At 35.9% G+C, this 22,079-nt stretch overlaps 1 protein-coding gene across 1 annotated transcript; it reads left to right on the top strand.

Annotated features, from left to right (window-relative positions):
* Window positions 1-1,133: 1,133 nt before the first annotated feature.
* LOC121418727 lies at window positions 1,134-20,402 on the top strand. The gene is made up of 17 exons (XM_041612803.1): window positions 1,134-1,224; window positions 1,648-1,808; window positions 3,340-3,484; window positions 8,039-8,281; window positions 8,852-9,067; window positions 9,582-9,791; window positions 10,462-10,698; window positions 10,890-11,065; window positions 12,562-12,751; window positions 13,092-13,301; window positions 14,143-14,352; window positions 14,627-14,840; window positions 15,773-15,921; window positions 16,452-16,588; window positions 18,271-18,451; window positions 18,767-18,978; window positions 19,567-20,402. The coding sequence occupies exons 2-17, from the start codon at window positions 1,653-1,655 to the stop codon at window positions 19,651-19,653; spliced, it is 2,973 nt and encodes a 990-aa protein (XP_041468737.1). The 5' UTR covers window positions 1,134-1,224; window positions 1,648-1,652; the 3' UTR covers window positions 19,654-20,402.
* Window positions 20,403-22,079: the final 1,677 nt, after the last annotated feature.

Raw genomic sequence — 22,079 nt, 5'->3', positions numbered from 1 at the left:
TAATTTTCCAAAATAATAACCCACAATTTTCCTCAACTGTTTTCCATGATCCAATTAGATTTGATCAGATTTGTGGCAAAAGTACATTTTGAACCAAGCATGTGCCAATGATTGCATGTTGATTACATCAGGGCTCTGTCGTACGAAGAGTTGCGACGAAATCAAATCAATCTCAAACTGCCATTGATCTTATATTTTATAGGTAAGAGATGGGAAATTGAGCTCAATCTCACTTTAAGTCGAATTTAAATCAATCGCAACTTTTCCGAAGACGGAAATGTTCCTGCGAATTGATGACAGAAACACATTGTGTATTTTCAAGTTTGGTCGTAGTTCCAGTCATTCATAAATTAGTATTGAACTGCTTGAGATTTCATGAAACACAACCATCCAACCTCGGAGTGATAATATTCCTTGACCCATTTTCTCTTGACACTGCCCATGGATGGTAACGAGCAAAAATCCGAGATTCATGGTGAAACTTGTGACGTCATAAAAACTTACATTGAAGAGGGTCATTGTGGTGATGGGAAAATAGATATTTGAAATGTCTTTCAAGATGAAATATATTGCGATGTATTTCACAATTTTACCATATTTTCATTGTGATAACTAACATCAAAAACTTGAGTATGTTGTTCGGCTGCAGAGCCATCTTGCTGATGTTCGTTTTTACCATATTACTATTAGCAAAGTAACAGCAAGTTTTATGCAACGGTGCTGAGGATCGTTAGGTCAATACTAGGCATTTTCTGGTATGCATGATCATGATGTCCCTAAAATGTCTAAATAAAGATTGAGTGGCAATTATTATGCATTCAGTAATTGATTGACCATTACGGTGAAACCACATAGGATTGATTGACCTCTAACGCTAAGTGGTACGTGTTCTTGTAGCTTGTTTGGAATGCACTAATAGGCCTATAAACCGCAGAGAAAGAGAAATTCATGATATTGCATGAATATTATCTCGAGGGTGCCCTTGCTCAAATTTTCGCGCCATTATTGCATTATCGATAGCGCATGATGGCTTTAACGTCTGTCGTCTGCGGAGCGGAACACGCGAATGTGAGGTTAGAAGACAGCGTTCAAGGCTGCCCACCGTCGGCCAACCATGACGTAGTCGATGGCGAACAGTCAATTAAATCATTCTCTTGGTTGCATGAGCCATGGTCGGTGTGATATGTTTGATGGAGAAGCAAAATTAGCATAAACCGCTTCGAGGTGAAAATGTGTATTGATTTAATAAGATAACTTACCTTAGAAGATTTTTTTCGCAAATGAATTTGGGGGAAATTGAGTAAAGTCCTTCACCGATGCTGCTATCATTACGACTGTCATCATAACGATTCTTGTCGATCATAAGCATCTCCCCTATGGGAAAATGTATTTTTGAAATACAATACCTGCATTTCATTTATTTTATTATGAACAGTATGTCAATTAATGTATTTGCGCTCTAGAAAATTTTGCCTATGCAGAGAGTAAAGATATTTAGTAAGGTGAAGTTAATTCCAAGTTTTTACATTTTTTCCCCCTCTCCCTGTCTCTCTCTGTATCTCCGTCTATCTCCCTAGTATTAAAATATATTTAGCTTTCTCCGTGTTTTCTTACATGTTCGCTCTTCGTTTTCTTTTTAAATTGTAGGTAAAATGAATCTGCAAGTTCGGAGTTCAACGACCAATTCCATCAATCTGAGCTGGAACTCATTTCTTCCGATGGTTGGATCATCCACACAAGGCCATTATGTGGTCTATTATACGACAACATTCTCAAATCATATCCAGAGTTGGCCGGGCCAAATAGAGGTTTGTTGAAACAATGCCAATGTTTTTTTCTTATTCATGAAACTATTAAAAGCAGTGATCGATTGAAGTAGCAGTATAAGTCGTCGTAGTAGTAGTCTTCATCGTTGTAATAGTAGTTGTCGCCACCGCTGTAGTATGAGTAGTAGTAGTAGTAGTAGTAGTAGTAGTAGTAGTAGTAGTAGTAGAAGTAGTAGTAGTATTTAGTGGTAGTAGTAGTAGCTGCAATAGAGGTAGAAGTAGTAGTAGTCGTTGTAGTAGTAGTTGTCGCAGTATTATAGTAGTAGTAGTCGTAGTAGTAATCATGGTAATAGAAATAGTTGCAAGCATTATATGGCATTATCATCTTTCTCATTAACTTTTATAAAGATAATATTAATGAATATACCCAGGGAAAAACATTTTTGGTCACATCCCTTAATTTTTGACGATTGACTAAAAAATATATGCCTTCGTTTCAAGCAAAAAAGCCAGGCACCGGTGATTTGAAAAAATATTGAGTTGCCGCATACCAGGCACCCAATCTGGGTTTCACATGAAATAAGGGTCATTGCGAGCATGCAGAGGTCGCGACAAAATGGAGAATCAACGACGAGAGAGTTAATTTCTCAATCATCGTCAATACACCCTGTTGGTACTCTTATTTCATCCAGCGTGTCCCAGTCCATGCGTTCTGTGTTAATTTTCTTCCCTAAGGTGTCGGGATATGTGAGCCTTCAAAGAATCCCAAAGAATTGTCTCTTCCCAAGTCACTTGAAGTGTCGATCTCTACTCTCTTACCACATTTCTGCCTAGTGCTTCCACGGTGCGCGCAGACGGTACTATCAGAAATTCGATCTTGATTGACGAGAAGAAAGCGCGCGAATGATAAGCGTGTGATGTTTACTTGATTCTATTCACCATCCCGATGTTGAAAGAACCAACAGGTGACACATTATAATAATTGTTTGCCAGTTTCATATTTATCTATTCACATTACCTCTTAGATTATTTCCTTCTCTGTCTTTTTAAAGTAAGGCTACCCCCCTCCCCATCCCCACGACTGATCATGACGTCATTTAAACAGTATCGATAAAAATTGTGACTGCGACTGCTACATTGTACGCGACGGAAAGGGCCGAGGTATCTTAGGAAGCATGTCAAACAATGTCATTATCACTCAAAATTGATTTTTAGACGCAAACCAAATTACTATAGAAATGTGCTGACTTATGGGCATTACTATATAAATATTGCCCCTCCCACCCTCCATACACGCTCGCACACTCACGGACAAACACGCACACCCACACTGTTTACCTTCGGAAGACACTGTCTTGTTTGATGAAACTGGCTATCTTTCGGATATGACATTGACTACCAGCCCCCCCCCCCCCCATTCCTTTTAACTCCTGTACAGGTTGAGTTTGGGCATGATTTGTGATATGTTCCTATTCTTTGACTGTCTCTTATAATACTAATGGATTGAGAACAAAATACCTCTTTTGATTATTATATTCTCAGAAAATCGTCTTTTCTATTCTTCCTGAATCAGGCTGGAAACAAGACACAGACATCCATCAGAAATTTGAAAGAGAGCACAGACTATTATTTCCGGGTGAGCTATCACATTCCAGGGCGTGGTGTAAGATTCGAAGGGCATCTTTCGGAAGTAGCGTTACATCGGACAGGAACACCTGGTGAGATATTATTGGGTCAATCTTCGGGGTTTTTTTTCATCTATGTCTTTACTATCTATGCCGTATTTATAGAACTAGTCCCTATACAGTAAATTACAAAATATGACAAAAGGTAATTAGAATTTACGGCCAGTTTCGGCCTTGGCATTCCCTTTCAGTGCCTTTCCAAGAAATACCGCCTGTACACACAGAAGAGCCCCAAATCACCCTTTTCCGAAATGCGAAAGGGAACTTTTTTTTTCCTTTAAGTATTTCACTTGCATTCTTCAAATGTCAGGAGTATTTTTGGAAGATAAAATATTCGAAAAATGCTGCATGGGTGAATAAATAAACCAAAAAATTGTCTTATTTAGATATGAAGCTTGGCTAACGTAATTACAATTATTGTGACCATCTAGTGAGATAATTGAAAGTTTTGTTTGGATGTATTTTAATCCTCATTATAGTAGTCTGGATTATTGGTAAAGGTAAGTGCATTTTTAGATTCTTTATTCTTATTGTGTATTTGTGAATGTATTTCGTATAATGTCCGGCGATTTGGCGCGTATATATTGCACCGATGTAACACGATAAGCAATCGTTTACATCGTTTTGCTCTTAAAACGTATTGGTTTCTGTTCATTTTATAGGCCTTCTTAATCTCCATCTTAGTATAATGTATACATTCTAACATGATCATTCACTGCTTAAGTTATTCACCATTAAATCATTCTCAACAATCACACGATGATTTTGATTGTTGTAGTAATAGTTTGACCGCTTATTTTGAAACTTAGTTTAGCCATCGATCGTCAAGGTCATCGGAATAATCACGACGAGTTTGAGAAACAAGGCTGTAAAAAACTTTTTGGGATGAGCTGTCAAGTATTTTTTTGCGTATTGGCATGGTTGTTTCACTTGTTTGTGTATGGGTGGGTGCGTGTGGGTGTGTGTGTGTGTGTGTGTGTGTGTCGGGCGGGGGGGGGGCGGCGCGTGAAGAGGGTGTGGGGTGTGTGGGTTTATAATAACGTCTTTAGGTGTATGGCACGTGTGTGCGCTCGAAATAACCAAGGTGGACAATCAATTTTATTCATACTTCTATACCCCTGCTGAAAAAATACAGTATACGATGATAACTGGTATCAATATGATCACTGCCAGTCTAGAAAGAGGCAAATGTAGATGAATATCTTGCCAATCATTGATAGCAGTGATTGTGGATTACGAAACATTTCAAGCACTTTGGTATTTGTTGTAAATGTCATCTGGGTAAGGCAAGGTATACCTCAAGCGGGTCAACTTTCGAATCCTGTAATTTTTTGACCCAGAATGCGTGGCCTTTACGTTTTTCCATCCCCAAATCCTAATAATACCCTTAAGACATTTATTGCTTGATGGGTGCTAAACTTAATCTTTTCGATGGAGAGCAGGGCCAACACAAGATACGAACGGGCAGGTGCATTTCATTCCTGAAAAAAAAGTCTCGATTATTTTTGTTTTCTTTACAATATGTCAATCCTGAATTATGATGGGGGCAGATGTCATAGGCCAGATGAGGCAACAGGGGTTTGTGATAAAGGTTGTTCTTTCTTTTTGTTACACTGACCATGACATGCCCCCAACCAATTGAGATTTGAATAGTTAATTATTATTTGTTAGTAATTGTAATTAATTGGGAAAAACAAGGCCACAAGGCAAATAATTCTTAATACGCGTGTTTCATTAGTTGAAAATCAAGTTGTCATTTTATTTGTAATTTTTTCAGTTTTTAAATAGACTCTCTTCTCAACGGGCCATTTTTGGTGTAAGATTGGTTCTTTGACAGGCATAGCACCATTTCATTTACTATTTTGTAAAGGGCATGAGCTTGTCCATGTTCAATTTTGGTATGGAAGAATTGTATGACTGAGGATGATTACAAATATTGGACAGGGCATATAATATCGCAGGAAAAAAATGTACCTATACGATTCATCACGTCTCTTAATTTTGCCTTTACTATAAAATAATGTAAAAACTGTAACCATGATAGATTGGAGCTTTGAAGCCAATTCAAAATCGAGATTTCCGTCATAATTACCATAAGGTAAAAGTTAAAATATTTCGGTTCCCAGAAAGAACTTGCTATCGATATCCCTAAGGGATGTAGATAACAGGTCTTTGCAGCAATCAAAATCAAGATTTCCAAAATAGGCACAATAAAAGTAAGTGTGAAACTGGGCCCAGGTGTGGGATTGGCGAGAATACCAATACTTCAAAAGAGAAATATACCCTACAAAATTGACCCAGGTTACGCCACTTTTGTGACCAAAATGCTGTCAGTGGTCGAGACAGGTTCATTAAAAAGTTATGACAGGAAAAGTCGTGACCTACATCGGTCAAGTTATACCCTCTGAGAGTCTTGGGACTTGCGTTCAAGATCAAAAACCTCTTGATACGTAATGCGTACCCATGGCCGCTATGGCGAGCGATACATGCCAAACTAACGTGAAGAAACTACCTCATTTTGAAGAATCGGGAAAAAAATTGGGAAAAGTTCGAAAAAGACAAGTAATATATTATTTATTTTGTTTTGGTGATTTGTTGATTTCCATTCTCTTTCATAAAAGAAAGAATTAAAGGGGATTCAGAAGAAGAAAGAAGGTCTATAGTTAAAGTTGAAAGGAAAGTAGGAAGGTGAGGTAGAAGATGAGGAAGGAGAAGGAAAACAAAAAGAAGGAGAAAAGGACAGAAAAGAAAAAGAGAAATGCGATGCGATGAATAATGATAAGGTGAGGACTAACAACAAGTATATAAGGAACAAAAGGAAGAGGAAGAAGAAAAAGAGGAAGAGTAGGAGAGATAAGAAAGAAGGGAGGAAAGAAAAAAGAAAGAAAAGAGGAACAAAATGGACAAACAAAAAGAAAATGGGAAGAAGAGGAAGAGAGGAGATGAAAAGGGAGAGAAGGGGTACACTGGAATAGGGAATATCATTATCAGCTTGATATAAAACGTTTTTTTTTCTCAAATGTTAGAGGGCTAAGGAATTATTTTTCTTTTGTGAATAATTTCGACCTGTTCCAATTCGTGAATTTGACACACACATATAAATATCTTAAACTTTATTTCATCGACTGCTTGCCATATAGAAACCAATCACCTTGTGTTCTTGCGTGTCTGTCTCGAGGCTGCAGGATCATGGTCAATGATTGGAAGTTCTGACCTCAAGTCCAGGGCTAGAATCTGAAACGTTTGGGTCAGTTATTCCTGCTGTGAATGCCTCTGGTGGTCTGTCAGTGGGGCTAGCCTGGCATGTGGGTCCGCTTACCGATCAGCAAATGTGGTGCGAATAGTGACTACTGGTCATTGGTGCGATACTGATTGAGGCACCCTAGTTTTTTTTCTTAATATTTATGCCTTGTGATATCAGAGCGATATATAAAATTATTTGAATGAATATATAGGCCCATGGTGCGATGTCTCGTGCCATCTCCTTGGTCCACTTAGGAATTGATGTGTTTTTTAATGATGATGATAGCATTTTGTTGTTCGTTGTTACCTTACTCAGATGTTCCTTCAGACAACTGAGTTCTTTACTTCTATTTATTCGGTTTTATCATGAACCTATAATAGTAGGGCATGGATTCATCAACACCTCAAGCAAATAGCTGATGCCAAGTATGAGTATGCTGTTACTTCTTCTCCACTCTTAACCCACTTATTTTTCATGCAATTTATTTTTTCGGTTTCATCAACAATTACCAGCAAAAAGCTTCTGCCAAATATGGGAATACTTTTACTTCTGTGCCATCTTAAAAAAAACTTTTTGACCTTGTTTCTACATTTTGCAATGATTATTCAGATTTTGTTGAAAGTGTGCTGAAAGTCATCGGCAGTCTCTGGAAACTACAATTAGCTTTTGAATTTGAATATTATTTTGATACATATTCTAGAAATGTATGCAATTAAAAATACCAACAATTTAGGTTTCTTTTTTAACATTTATTTCATTTATTTTATGTCTGCACTTCATGTCATATATCACAATAATGTACCATGAAGTTAAGAAATTGATAAACAAAAACAAAAAAGTAACGATGATCAGAAAACATATAGCAAACATAGGCATTGCTTATTCATTTACCTTTAAATGAATTATAACGATAGATAAAAATAAAAAAAAGTCAAGACAATGTTTTAAGCTGAAAACTTTCAATTGGTGGATGTCTCCAATGGATAGAACGTATTCCGAAGCATGTAATAAGATATTAACAAAACAACTAGGTGATTCAGGTTACTTCACATCCTTTTTTATCTATTGTTATAACCACGGTACATTCCAAAGGATTTGGCCTCGAAAGTTTGGTGATTGTTAACTCGCTTAACAGTTATCTTCATCAAAATGATGTATGGACCAATGGTAATGCATTTTAATAAAATACAGAGTGCTTCCAAATACTTTATTCCGTATCTTGGACTTCTTGGTCATCCAGTTATTTAAACAATGTTTTATATTGAGCCAACTTAGTTTCATAAAATAAGAAAAACTGCATTTGTTTCCCCCTCTGCTCTTCCATTTTCTCAATACACATCCAGCTCCTCTTGGTGGCTGTGAACATGACAACAGACACTATGATGAAGGTATGACCATCCATCAATCCTGTGACTCGGTCTGTGATTGTCTTCTGGGTTCATGGATCTGCAGACCAAGGGGTTGTCCTCCTGCACCCGATGTACGTATCAGCCCTGTTAACTGCAGAGAGGAACCCCACCCAGATGACCCAGAGTGTTGCACCATGATCAAGTGTGATGAGGGTTCAAACGACTCCATACAACCAGGTAGGAAATTAGAAAGTTCTTGCTGCAAACATTTAAACAATCATTTGATAAATAAGGAGGATTGTCTCTTTCCCTGAAAGTTGGTTTAAAGTTTCATAAATGGAACTACAAAGATATTGCACATGAAATGATTGTGTTTGATACGGACTGAACAAATTTACTAAGTTCAATGCTCTTTAAGAAAACTGTCAGAGAAGCGATACTTATGAACATAAGAATACTTTATTTTACAATAAATCACCCATTACATTAATATATCTTATTTTTCAAGTAGAAAATTCATTACCTGTTTCTATACCACTTAGGTCATGGAATACGTAAAAATGCTTCTTCTCTAGATAGCTTTATTATTTGGAGAAAAAAATGAAACTTTGGTCTTGTCGGATTCACTTGTGGGTGAACATCTATCCAGATAGGATGGAGGCATTGATATTAACTTTGCACACTTGATAATCCATCTAACTTTCATCTCTGGTGATTCCTTATGTTTCTAAACATTCCTAATCTTATGTATGGCATCACTCATGTACATTTTTATTTCAATGTTTCCCAATTATTTCAACCCACTAGCTGACTGCATTGATGGTGGTGTGCTCCGAGTCCATGGGGAGACCTACTACCGTGGATGTGAAGAAGTGTGCTTCTGTGACAATGGGGTATCAGACTGCACCCGTAGGTGCCCTGACCCAGGCCAGATGATTCCAGACCTCCAGACATGCCCACACCCTACACTCCTGGAACCACCGGAGGGAGAATGCTGCCCCCATTGGTCATGTCCACCTCCACGTAAGTAGAACAGAAAGTACATTACTTGACTGAAAGCTCCAAGGGAAAATAAAGCTTTAAGTTAGATTACAAACAGATGTGATAATCTTCTTATATAAAAAATAAGTCAAATCTGAAATTCTTTAAGGACTGATTTAATTTTGTCCAAATCAGTAAATTCATAAATTAATCCTTTAATTGATGAATTTACTGATTTTACTGATATCTCATAAAGTTTTTCCAAAGTGTATATCATCACATGATATAGTTTTAAGATATTAGCATCATTTGAAATAATTATTAATAAGTATACTATTTTTTTTACATTTCGAAACCACTGCATATAAATCCAGGGATGCCTTTGAAAACTTGTACTGCACTAGAAGCTTTTTGAATGAAAGATTGTGGTAAATTTCCATGCTTGATTATGTAGCAATATGACATTACTTATCTAATGCTCAATTGATGCATTTGATGAAATATTTTAGTAGCTATAATTGAGAAAAAGTAATATGATTTCCTTTTAAAAATTCAGCAAACTCATGTGAACTGAACGGCAACACCTATGAAGATGGCGAGTTTTTTGACGTTGATTGTAGCATGCGATGTCAATGTCTTGGCGGTAGTGTTCGATGTGTCCCTAGATGTCCGGTCAGCTTTGCTGTTTCCACAGTGAACTGTCCGAACCCAAAGATGGTTCAGCTACCAGGCGAGTGCTGTCTGCAGTGGGAGTGTGAACAGCCAGGTAGAAATAGATTACTTAAAAGATTTATCAATTTTTTATTTAACCAATCAAATATAATCTACCATGGCATGGTGTGTATACTTGAGTAACAACATGTAATAACTACATCATAGTTATGGTATTCTTAATACCCTTTCGTATTTCATGGTGGCAGCGGTGGGATTAATGTATATTTATATACGGCAGGCATGATTAAATGTGTGATTACTTCATAATGTTATGCTCTTGAAAATTCGATTAAATTTCCCTTTAGATTCATTGTCATTCTAAAGTATCACAGCCATTTATTACATTGATAGTCTATGAATCTCTTAGGAATTCAACGTCAATATCTGTATTTCACTTACTCTTCATAGGCCTACTTGATAGATTAGCCCTCAACTACAGAGGGAAAAGCTCTCATAAGTTTCTCTAAAGTAGCAGCTGTAGGTGCAGACACAACTAAATCTTGAAAATTTTCATTGTAAGGGTTTATTTATGGATCAGTATTAAACAAAGATTAAACAATTTGTGATGGATGTTCTTTGTAAAATGTTAGTCATATTGTATTGATGGTTTTATGAGTTGAATTTCAGGGTTTGAATAGAATAATTGCTCAATTGATTTCCTTTCTATATTTGAATATGATTTTCTTTTCTGTGGCTTTTGAATGTCCTCTTTCGGAAATCAGCGGCTCCCGGATGCCTGTACCATGGTGCCTCAGGGAACATCAGCATGGTGGATGGTGACTGGATAAATGAAGACTGTGATAGCCGATGCCTCTGTGACAGAGGTACCCTGATGTGTATGCCAATGTGTGCTGAACCATCACCACCATCACCAACTCCACTTTGTCCACATCCTGTAGTTACCAAGCTGAGAGAAACAGACTGCTGTCGGGTGATTGCTTGTCATGACCCAAAAGGAGGTATGTTTCAGGCCCCACATCTTTGGCAAGCTGTGCCAAAAATATAAGGTGTTGTTTTGCAAACAATCTCTAGGTCCATTGTGAATTTGTAGTTATCAACTCAAGCATTTCCAATGCAGCAAATTGTTTTGAATCAACTTATTGTTGTTTGGTTTTGTTTTTTAATGTATAAATTATTCTTCTCCCTGCAGAGAGTCCAAATGTGGTCCAGGATGTCTCAGTTCTGGCCTTCAACATGACGGCCATTACAGTTGGGTTCACACCACCAGCCAACACTGACCTGAGAGCAATGACTGATGGATACATCATCTACTATACCAATAGATCAGAAAATGTCACGCTTGATGATTGGACGGCACTGAGAAAGGTACGCTAAGATGAAATTGTCTGTTAAATGGACAATCTCCTTATTACTTTAACGTCTATGATTATCAGGGGCATTAGAGATAATAGCAACCATATTAGTAGTGAACGGATCTCTAGTCATTTAGATGTTTGGGTTGTTTCCCACTGCTGCCACCATATTAGTAATGAAAGGATCTTAGAGTCTAGTCATTCAAATGATTTGTGTAAGTATCCCACCACTGCCACCATATAAGGAAAGGATCTCCAGTCATTTATAAGGTTTGTATTAGTATCCCACTGCAGCCATCATATTAAAAATGAAAGGATCTTTAGTCATTTAGATGAATCAGATTGTATCCCACCACTGCCACCATATCAGTAATGAAAGGATCTCTATAGTCATTTAGATGGTTTGTTTTAGTATCACACTGCAGCCACCATATTAAAAATGAAAGGATCTGAAGTCATTTAGATGAATTGGATTGTATCCCAGTGCTGCCACCATATTAGTAATGAAAGCATTTCTAGTCATTTAGATGGTTTTGGTTGTATCCCACTGCTGCCACCATATCAGTAATGAAAAGATCTTTAGTCATTTAGATGAATCGGATTGTAACCCATCGCTGCCACCATATTTAGTAATGAAATCATCTCTAGTCATTTAGATGGTTTGTTTTAGTATCTCACTGCAGCCACCATATTAAAAATGAAAGGATCTTTAGTCATTTACATGGTTTGGGATGTATCCGACTGCTGCCACCATATCAGAAATGAAAGGATCTTTAGTCACTCAGATGGTTTATATTAGTATCCCACCACTGCCACCATATTAGTAATGAAAGGATCTCTGTTGTGTAGATGGTTTGGGATGTATCCCACTGCTGCCACCATATTAGTAATGAAAGCATTTCTAGTCATTTAGATGGTTTTGGTTGTATCCCACTGCTACCACCATATTAGTAATGAAAGGATCTTAAGTCATTTAGATGAATCGGATGTATCCCACCGCTGCCACCATATTAGTAATGAAAGCATTTCTAGTCATTTAGATGGTTTGGGTTGTATCCCACTGCTGCCACCTTATTAGTAATGAAAGGATCTTTAATCATTTAGATGGTTTGTGTTAGTATCCCACTGCTTTGAAATGTGGTTTTAAAGGCCTTGTCACATCATTCCATGCAAGCTTTGCGTGTGATTTGCGGGTGACTATATTTGCTGGTACCCGCAAGTCACCAGCAGGTCGGCTGCATTGTCAGCATCTCGCACGCATCTCAAATGCAGTTTCCCACAGAAGCGCACGGAAGTCTGATCTGTGCAGGAAAGGTTTGAACATGCTCAAAACTTTGTTTAGGGTGAGTTGCATGCAATTACCCACAACTAACCCACAAGGATTGCATGGAACGGTGTGACAGTGCCTTAGCATACATTTTCAATTTCAAAATGCATTCAACATATCAAGTAGGATACCTGTTGTGAAGGTACTGTGATAAATATTTTATTTGTTCCTTTTCTTCTCAGGATTTTCCCCTTGGTGTTGAGATTCGTGGCCACATCATGATGGAGATAAATAACCTGTTGCAAGAGACAACATATTACCTAAAGATCAGAGTCAGTATACCAGATAATATGGACTCCCAGCTGGCCCCACGATGGCCCAACACTCTACCAAGTACTGATATCTTTCTTGTCACTACATCTGAAAATGCACGTAAGTATACCACACTGGCCCACTCACATCTGGCAATGAGGAGATATGGTTACAAACCAGTTTGGCATTGCAAATCACAGAGTGGTAATAGCTTCTGTTTGAGAATAATTTACATAAAAGTTGTCATTAAAATCAGAATACCTATGAAAAACTGTCATATTCAAGATGGTATTTGATGTGATGATCTGTTTTCCTCTTCCTCCTATGTTTAAAATATTGCATTGTATTTACATCAACATTAACATACAGTCAGTGGACCATCAAATGCCATTCATTCCTGCATATAGAATCACTTTGTTTAATTTTAGGAACATACTTTGCTTTCCTATTCTTATTACAGCGCAACCATGTACTTATAAGGGCATTGTTTACGAACATGGTGAGCATTTTAATGATGGCTGTGAGTCTGCCTGTGAGTGCCGAGCTGGAAGAACTATCTGCCGTGAACTATGCCCCAAGACAGAAGTAATTGCATCTGAACTATGCCCAAACCCTAGACAGGTTATCATCAAGGGTGAATGCTGTCCAGAGTGGCAGTGTTTTCCAAATGGTAGGTAGTTTATACCGTCTGGTACTGTTTCATTAAAAATTGAAATTGACACTTATTCAAATCAGAATAATCATGTGCCAAGTGAAAGAAAGTTTTGCTATAAGGCTTATTAAAACTTTTCAAAACATAAACCCCAAAAACGAATTATTTCAGATTGAAAGCAAAAGGGGGGAAATGTCAAATTTAGGTGTGTGATAAATTTCCTCTCATCTCGGCACCCATTAATTAATTTTCTTGGTTAAAATTTGGGTTAATAAAGATGTAATACAATCAAATGTGTGGGTTATAAATTATCCTGGCAAGTGACTGCTAGTATAAGAGTTTAAAGATAAGAGATGATGTTGACTATAAGGTTAGCTTTGTTCTATCAATGTGTAGTTAGCACCTTGGATTTAAGATGGAAATTCCATATGAGAAAGATTATAATCTAACATCATATTGATAGTGAAAACAATAATATTCTTAGTATACCAATATCATTGGAATATACATAGTTAATATGAGTAGGAATTACAACATAAAAGTCGGTATTGGTACAAAGCAAGTCTTACTTTTTAAGACATTTTTGTTTTGTTGAAATAACTCTGGTAATTCTGGTTATTTCCCTTGTAATTCCATGACCGAAATGAAATAATGCAATATCCTGCATGTAGGTTGTTTTTAATGAAATATTTATCAAGTGGATATATTTTCGAGCATAAAATAGTAAGGGAGAAAAGCTGGGTTCAAACAGCATACAAATACTAAAAAAGTTTGTAACTGACTTATATTACCAAATATACAATTACCCAAAAGTATATCTTAATCATAATTCTTCTGTATTTCTTCTGTATTTTTTTAGATGGTGATTGCAGCCATAGCAACAAGATCTATCAGAATGGAATGGAATGGCGGGAAGGATGTGACCTCAGATGTCGCTGTCATGATGGGACAGTTTCATGTCGCAACGTATGTAATAGCACAACAACCATGCCCAAACAGCTTGAGTGTCCCTACCCTGTACAGGTCCGTGTAGCAGATACCTGTTGCCTGGAATGGGTGTGCTATGATTGTGAGTAATTAAAAGAAGTATTCATTTTACATTGCAGTTTTAGGGATACTTTATTATATAGAATGCAGAATCACAGACATTCAGAATGCTTAATGATGGTGATTATAATAAATGGCAGAAATAATCATAAATCATTTGTGGCTACTAATACCAGTCACACACTTTCTTATGTTTAAATAAAATCAAGAAGCTGATTGTGAAATACACTCTCGCCCACCTGTACATTTTCCAGTTCTATCATTCTATATAATTGTACCGTCCAATTGTCTTACAGTTCCTCCAAGCAACAACATGGCCAGCAAGCCTCTCCCATTGCCACTTTCGTTTTTCCTAATCAACATTTCTGTAACCAACACATCAGCAAGAAGTGCGACTATTAGGTGGCCTGGACTGACAGATCTGCAGAGACAGTATATCGGACAGTTCCGACTCAAGTACAGAGAGCTAACGTATGGTGGCAAACCATGGAACAGTACAGTGTCTTTCAGGTAAAGTATGTGTTTTGCATTCTTACACTCTAGGATAGTTTGCACATCGAAACACAAAAGAATTCAAAGAGAACCTTGAGCCAAAATGCTGTTGAACAAAGATATTACATCAACCACATATCTCAGACGTGATTAATTTTTTTCACATTCTTTACAACCTCGAAATCTCAATCATGGATTAATCCAAGTAATGTTGATTCGACTGGATCGTCTTGGATGGTAAATTAATACATGTTTTATCTCATGATGCCCTCCACAAATTGTTCCATACAGTGACAGTTTAACAGTAAAAAAATGGATCAAAACTAGTGTCTACAGCCACAACATTTTGCTGTCAATTTCTCTGATCCTAGCTGCTCTTAAAGCAAATGCCATGAACTTTATTTGCTACAATAACATTTATTATTTTATTTACTGTGAACTCACATTCTTTGACACCCACTGCTTTGATCTTGTATTATCTGACTACATAATATCAGACAATGAGCACCAACATATAAATTATTGTTGCTGCTACCACAATAGGTTGAGCACCAAGTGCTCTTACCACAGTTACTAAAGCCACAACAACTAATGGTCTGACTACTATTGTGTCATTCAGGCACTAGCTGCTATGACCAAAGTTACCTTGACATTATGATCTTGAAAGCTATTGCTTTAGTAACAGTAGATTCGACCACAAGTTTTGGACACCCTTTACTTTGGCCACTGATTGCATAATCTCAGATACTAATTATTATGAGGATTGAGGAATACCAAGAATACTGTTATGGGGAAATGGAGGATGGGTGAGTGTTAGGTTTTTCAGGTGGAATAAAAGTTGCATTCTGTCTTAAAGTAATGATAAGTGAAATATGGTGTATTAATGACAAAAAAAGAAATTTCAATGAAATCCAATAATTAAAAAAAATTATTGCCTCAATTTTGTTTAGGCCTGAGCTGCGAAAATATACCATCTTAGACTTACGTCCAGCTAGGAGCTACGTTGTACAGCTTGTTGTTTTGGTTGGCTCATCAAGTGCTCAGGTCGGCATCCATCTACAGACGAGTAAAATTGAAGTCGATACACTCTGGCTACCATGTAAGTGATCACTACTCCTTTAGCATTAAAAGGGGAAAACTGTATTTTGTCAATATTTTATAAAAGTAGTCAACTCTCCTAACATTGTTCTACTCATTTTACTAATGTATTTATGCCCTATTTGTGAACAAGGGGATGAACCTTGATGATTCTATACTAATTTTATAAAGTTGTTATTGTAAATAGGTATTGTAACTGTTTTCACAATACTTTATACACAACCACTCAATGTTAGATATTTTTAATTGAAGGATAATAATGTTTATTAATTCAAAAATATATGTAACAAAATATTCAAGATTCAGATTATTATTGTATACTACATGGATTATCATAAAAATTTTCAGATTAAAAACCTACTATAATAATATTTAATCCAATATATTCACTATTTTATGGATTCAAACAGTAATACACAGTTTTAATCCAAGATAATTTTCATATGATGGGACAAATTTCCTTTGTTTCCACCATTTTTTCGCCCGATTCATGTTATTTTAGTTCTGTATTCATTATTTTCCTTTCCTTAGCCATCCCATACCCTGGAGATGCATTTGACATTGAGATCTATGAAGTCACAACGACCACAGCATCCATTAGGTGGTCGGCATTACCAAGGGAAATCATTTCTCACATAGTTGGCTGGCGACTCATGGTTGTATCAAAGGTAATTAGAATATTTTAGTTTATAACAGTATTATGGATACATTGATTTCAGTTGGTGTGCGATTTTGTTGAGATTTTAAATTTGATACCATTTTTACTTCAGCAGTGTCATGAATGCATGCATCTCTTTAATATTTGTTTCATTCGTCTGATATATCTCACTTTTCATATATTTTTGTGACTTGAAATTAAGATAGCTGTAGCATGATCATTTCGTTATTTCTTTAAAAAGATATTTTCTTTTTTGAATTTCTGTCTCTTTCCTCCCCTTATTAAACATCTTAGAATTTTAGTATCACATTAGTATAAAAGAGGAAGACACATTGTAAAGTTTGGGATCCTGTATGTTTTATCTTTTGGTGGTTTAAGGATCTCTCACATTAAGTAATGTATTATATTTATTGTATTTATATTCTGTACGACACTATAGTTTAATATTATTTATCCACCAATTTCTTTAAAAAGATATTTGCTTTTTTAATTTCTGTCTCTTTCCTCCCCTTATTAAACATCTTAGAATTTTAGTATCACATTAGTATAAAAGAGGAAGACACATTGTAAAGTTTGGGATCCTGTATGTTTTATCTTTTGGTGGTTTAAGGATCTCTCACATTAAGTAATGTATTATATTTATTGTATTTATATTCTGTACGACACGATAGTTTAATATTATTTATCCACCAATTTCTTTAAAAAATATTTTCTTTTTTGAATTTCTGTCTCTTTCCTCCCCTTATTAAACATCTTAGAATTTTAGTATCACATTAGTATAAAAGAGGAAGACACATTGTAAAGTTTTGGATCCTGTATGTTTTATCTTTTGGTGGTTTAAGGATCTCTCACATTAAGTAATGTATTATATTTATTGTATTTATATTCTGTACGACACTATAGTTTAATATTATTTATCCACCAATTTCTTTAAAAAGATATTTGCTTTTTTAATTTCTGTCTCTTTCCTCCCCTTATTAAACATCTTAGAATTTTAGTATCACATTAGTATAAAAGAGGAAGACACATTGTAAAGTTTGGAATCCTGTATGTTTTATCTTTTGGTGGTTTAAGGATCTCTCACATTTAAAGTAATTCATTATATTTATTGTATTTATATTCTGTACTACACGATAGTTAATATTATTTATCCACCAATTTAAAATGTATTTCTTTATACTGATTAGTACAAAGTTCTCTTTTAAAAATGTGTGAGTGGGTGAGGGTGTGGGTTTTTTTGTAAATCGTCTGTCATCAATCTCTCAAAGAGTAGTGGAACTGCCATAGTCAGGTGGTCTAAGATACCTGATCCATCACATGAAAGTTCAGGGTTCAGTCCCCAACACTAAGGCCCTTGAACAAGGCTTTTCATCTACAATACTCTTTTATAATACATTGCATCATCTGAAACTGTTTGACATTGTTAATGGTAGTAACAGGTGTAAGAATGTGCTTTATAGTCGATAGGGTGGTGTTTATGGGTGTGAATAAATTGAGTGAGAGCATGCAGAAGTGCATGAATGTCAGTGGGGTGCATGTGTGGGTGTGGGTGTGTGAGTAAGTAAGTTACTATGATATCGATCCTGTTTCACCAGTATGTCATCCTATCTTGGTTACCAAAGGAAAAATTTATTTTATCTTGTGATATATTGGAAGTATAACCTGAAACCACAAACTTCTTTCCCAAACTAGGACGAAAGTCGAGTATTGGAATCTGAGATAGTAGAACGTTCAGCTCTATCATACATGATACGCAACCTGACAGAGGGCGAAACATATCACATACAGCTCCTTGGTCTATGGGACAATGACACTGTCACTCGAGAAGTACGATCCAAGACTGTAGCAATTACCACCCACAAACTGTTTAATAGTAAGTTATTTGATATCATTCATTTGTGGCATTCCCTTATGAGCAGTAACTGAATTGCAAGTTGTTTGTTCTTTCTTTTTTCTTTGCCTATGACTTGTGAAACTATCTAAGTTTGTTTCCTCACTTTTATAAATGTTTGTTTATCTTTGATGATGCAAAGACATTTGAAGTTTTCCAAAAGATAAGAATTATTTTCATACTCAAGTAAGAATAGGGATTTTTTTAAATGTTTACAAACAGAACCAACATGTGGGAATCAATATCTGGTTCATACATGATAATTTTTCCTCCACCATTATTAACATTTTTCTGCAGCTCAGCATAAACGAGGACTATCATCGCCCATGTCAGCGATTATCGGTACGATCATCGCCCTCTGTGTCTTCCTGGTGGTCGTTATTGCTTTCATCTATATGAGAATTAAGAAGAGACATTCAGAGAGGTATGATGTGTATGGCAGAAATGCAACAATTAACTTCAGACCATCCAACTATGAACACGTCTATGAAGGGACACACGAAAATGATGTAAGTCTCTATGTTAGTTTTAATATTTCTCTTTAAAGGGGGAATTCGCCCCAACATTAAGTTGATATTTATGAAAGGAGATAAACATAAACATATTAATAAATATTTGGCAAAATCCATCAAAAGAATTACTGATTTATCAATGGATCAGAATTAGAGTTCTAGTATTTTGAGGTCAGCTGCTTATTATTTGGTGAAAAAAGAACATGAATAGGTCCAAATTCTTAGTTCAGTTGAGTCGTTATTTTGCATTCATTCTCCCCACCAACTACATTTGTTTACTGCAATTAATAATATTTTTTTAGATGGGCTGCAATATTCTGTTTCAAATTAATCTCAATGCTGAAGCATTGTACTTTATCAAAACTTGATGGTAAGGTTTAGAAGAATTCTAATGAAAAATGCATACTTTTAGTCTAGAAAAGTCATGTTAGATAAGAGTTGTCTTTCTTTTCTTATCATAAATTGAGGTATCAAGCTTGGATATTTCTGTTTATTGATCACATATTCCATATGTTGTTTCTGGGCCATATAAAGTCATTAGTTTGATTTCTCACATTTCTCACTTTATGTTTGTTTGTTATTCAGGAACAGCACAGTGAAAGACGGTTCAGCGATGCAGGTCTGTTAGAAAGTGGTAGAAGAGACAGTGAAGCTGAACTATTGGACATTTGAATGAATCTTTACCAAAGGGGGGCGTTTCATAAAGCTGTTCTTAAGTTTAAAATGACTATGTTGACCTGTTTGCCTTCGCATAACAATTGATATTATGGTAATTATGAGGGTGATGATGCTCATTTTATATATAGTAGCCAATCAAAATTAAAGATGCATTGGAAGTAACCATTACAGTAACTTGTATGTAATGTGGCCCTCTTCTTATGCTACATGAATGTCCTGTCTAATGAAATATGAGTGATTTTCCTATGACATTAATCTTATATTGACAGATGATAAACTTTGCATTGAAACTGTGCTAAACAAGAATTTGAATAGATGAAGGTCGAATTTCATATAACTTCATGGGAATCAAATTGATTGAAGATCTGGGCCCCATCTTACAAAGAGTTACGATTGATCCCATCAACCTCAAGTATATGGAAATCCATTCTTGACATAATTTTTTCTTTAGGAAATTTGCACAATGTCCTTTGAAAACAGAGAAGATTACTTAATTGTCGAGAAAACGGTGAAAATGTATTAAGATACATTATGTATCGAAAATATACCCGCCGAGCAGACATGGATTTCAGATGTTGACGTTGCTGGCTTTCCATAGTTGTGGTTGATTAGATCAATCGTAACTCTTTGTAAGACGGGGCCCTGATTAGGAAGTGGGGAAAATGTCACCAGTCATGGGTCTCTTATGAACAGCTTTATGAAATACCACCCTTGAAAATAAATGTCTGCTTGAGATGATATGATTGCCAAATAACAATTCAGAAGGACATAATAGAATTCACATATTATAAATATTATCATTGTTTATTTATTTATTTCCAACTCTGCTTAACTGCAGCAGATTGATTCATTTTTTAAAGGCAATTTCTAAAGCGAAACAAGTGTAATTGATTAATGAAAAAAAGCAAAGAAAATTCATTGATAGTGATGACCAACATGAAATGTATATGTGCAACGTTTTATTCATATTAAAGGCTTGGATTTTGGCATACCTTGGGTGATCATTTTAGCAAAGGATGCCCCTGGCTACTGTCAGGTGGAGTGCAAAAATATTTGTTTAAAAGAAAACCCTTAAAAAGACCCTCCAAAGTAGAAACTACTGGCAAAGAAACTTGGGATGGGATGTGATTGAAATACTTTCTACATTATTATTCCAGGGGTGTGCTGTCTGAAAGGAGTGCCCATCTGTCCTTGCTCGTCTTATGTTTTTCCTAGATGTCTCGCCAATATGAATCGAAATAATCATTGACTTTTGTCCTGGAGCCATGTAAAAATTTTCAGTCTGTATCAGTACTAACTAAGTTCTGACTGAATTGACTTATGAAAACTTTAATGAAAGAAATACCATCTCTTGTATGAATATTTCAACCTCTAAAAAATTAAGTTGAAACACACTTTGTGTATTCTATACTTTAAAAATATTCAAAGTTATTTTCTTGCCCCTATTTAATAGAATTTCTCAAGCCACTTTATTAGATTATATTATTTTCAACATCCAGGAGGGATAAATCTTAGAACTATTTTATCAGTTCTTAGTCTTTATTTCTTGAAGATTTTATATTGAGAACATCTCTAAGAATATATTTAGCCGGTCTAAATTATAATTAACATTTTGTGATATGCACCTCAGAGAATTTCCAAGTAATGATGGTGATGTCAATAAGATAAAAACCTGTTTAGATTTTGTTTGTTTGTTTTTTGTCTCACCTGCGAAGCAAAGTGAGACTATAGGCGCCGCTTTTCCGACGGCGGCGGCGGCGGCGTCAACATCAAATCTTAACCTGAGGTTAAGTTTTTGAAATGACATCATAACTTAGAAAGTATATGGACCTAGTTCATGAAACTTGGCCATAAGGTTAATCAAGTATTACTGAACATCCTATTAGAGTTTCATGTCACATGACCAAGGTCAAAGGTCATTTAGGGTCAATGAACTTAGACCATGTTGGAGGAATCAACATCGAAATCTTAACCTGTGGTTAAGTTTTTGAAATGTCATCATAACTTAGAAAATATATGGACCTAGTTCATGAAACTTGGACATAAGGTTAATCAAGTATCACTGAACATCCTGCATGAGTTTCACGTCACATGACCAAGGTCAAAGGTAATTTAGGGTCAATGAACTTTGGCCGAATTGGAGATATCTGTTGAATTCCCATCATAACTTTGAAAATTTATGGATCTGATTCATGAAACTTGGACATAATAGTAATCAAGCATCACTGAAAATTTTGTGCAAGTTTCAGGTCTCATGATTAAGGTCAAAGGTCATTAGGGTCAATGAACTTTGGCCGAAACGGGGGTATCTGTTGAATTACCATCATAACTTTGGAAGTTTATTGGGCTAGTTCATTAAACTTGGACATTAGAGTAATCAAGTATCACTGAACATCCTGTGCACATTTCAGGTCACATGA

Source organism: Lytechinus variegatus, chromosome 7 (assembly GCF_018143015.1).
Source record: "Lytechinus variegatus isolate NC3 chromosome 7, Lvar_3.0, whole genome shotgun sequence".
Classification (NCBI taxonomy): domain Eukaryota; kingdom Metazoa; phylum Echinodermata; class Echinoidea; order Temnopleuroida; family Toxopneustidae; genus Lytechinus; species Lytechinus variegatus.
The sequence above is the reverse complement of the archived record's forward strand: the minus strand, read 5'-3'. Positions and strand labels throughout refer to the sequence as shown.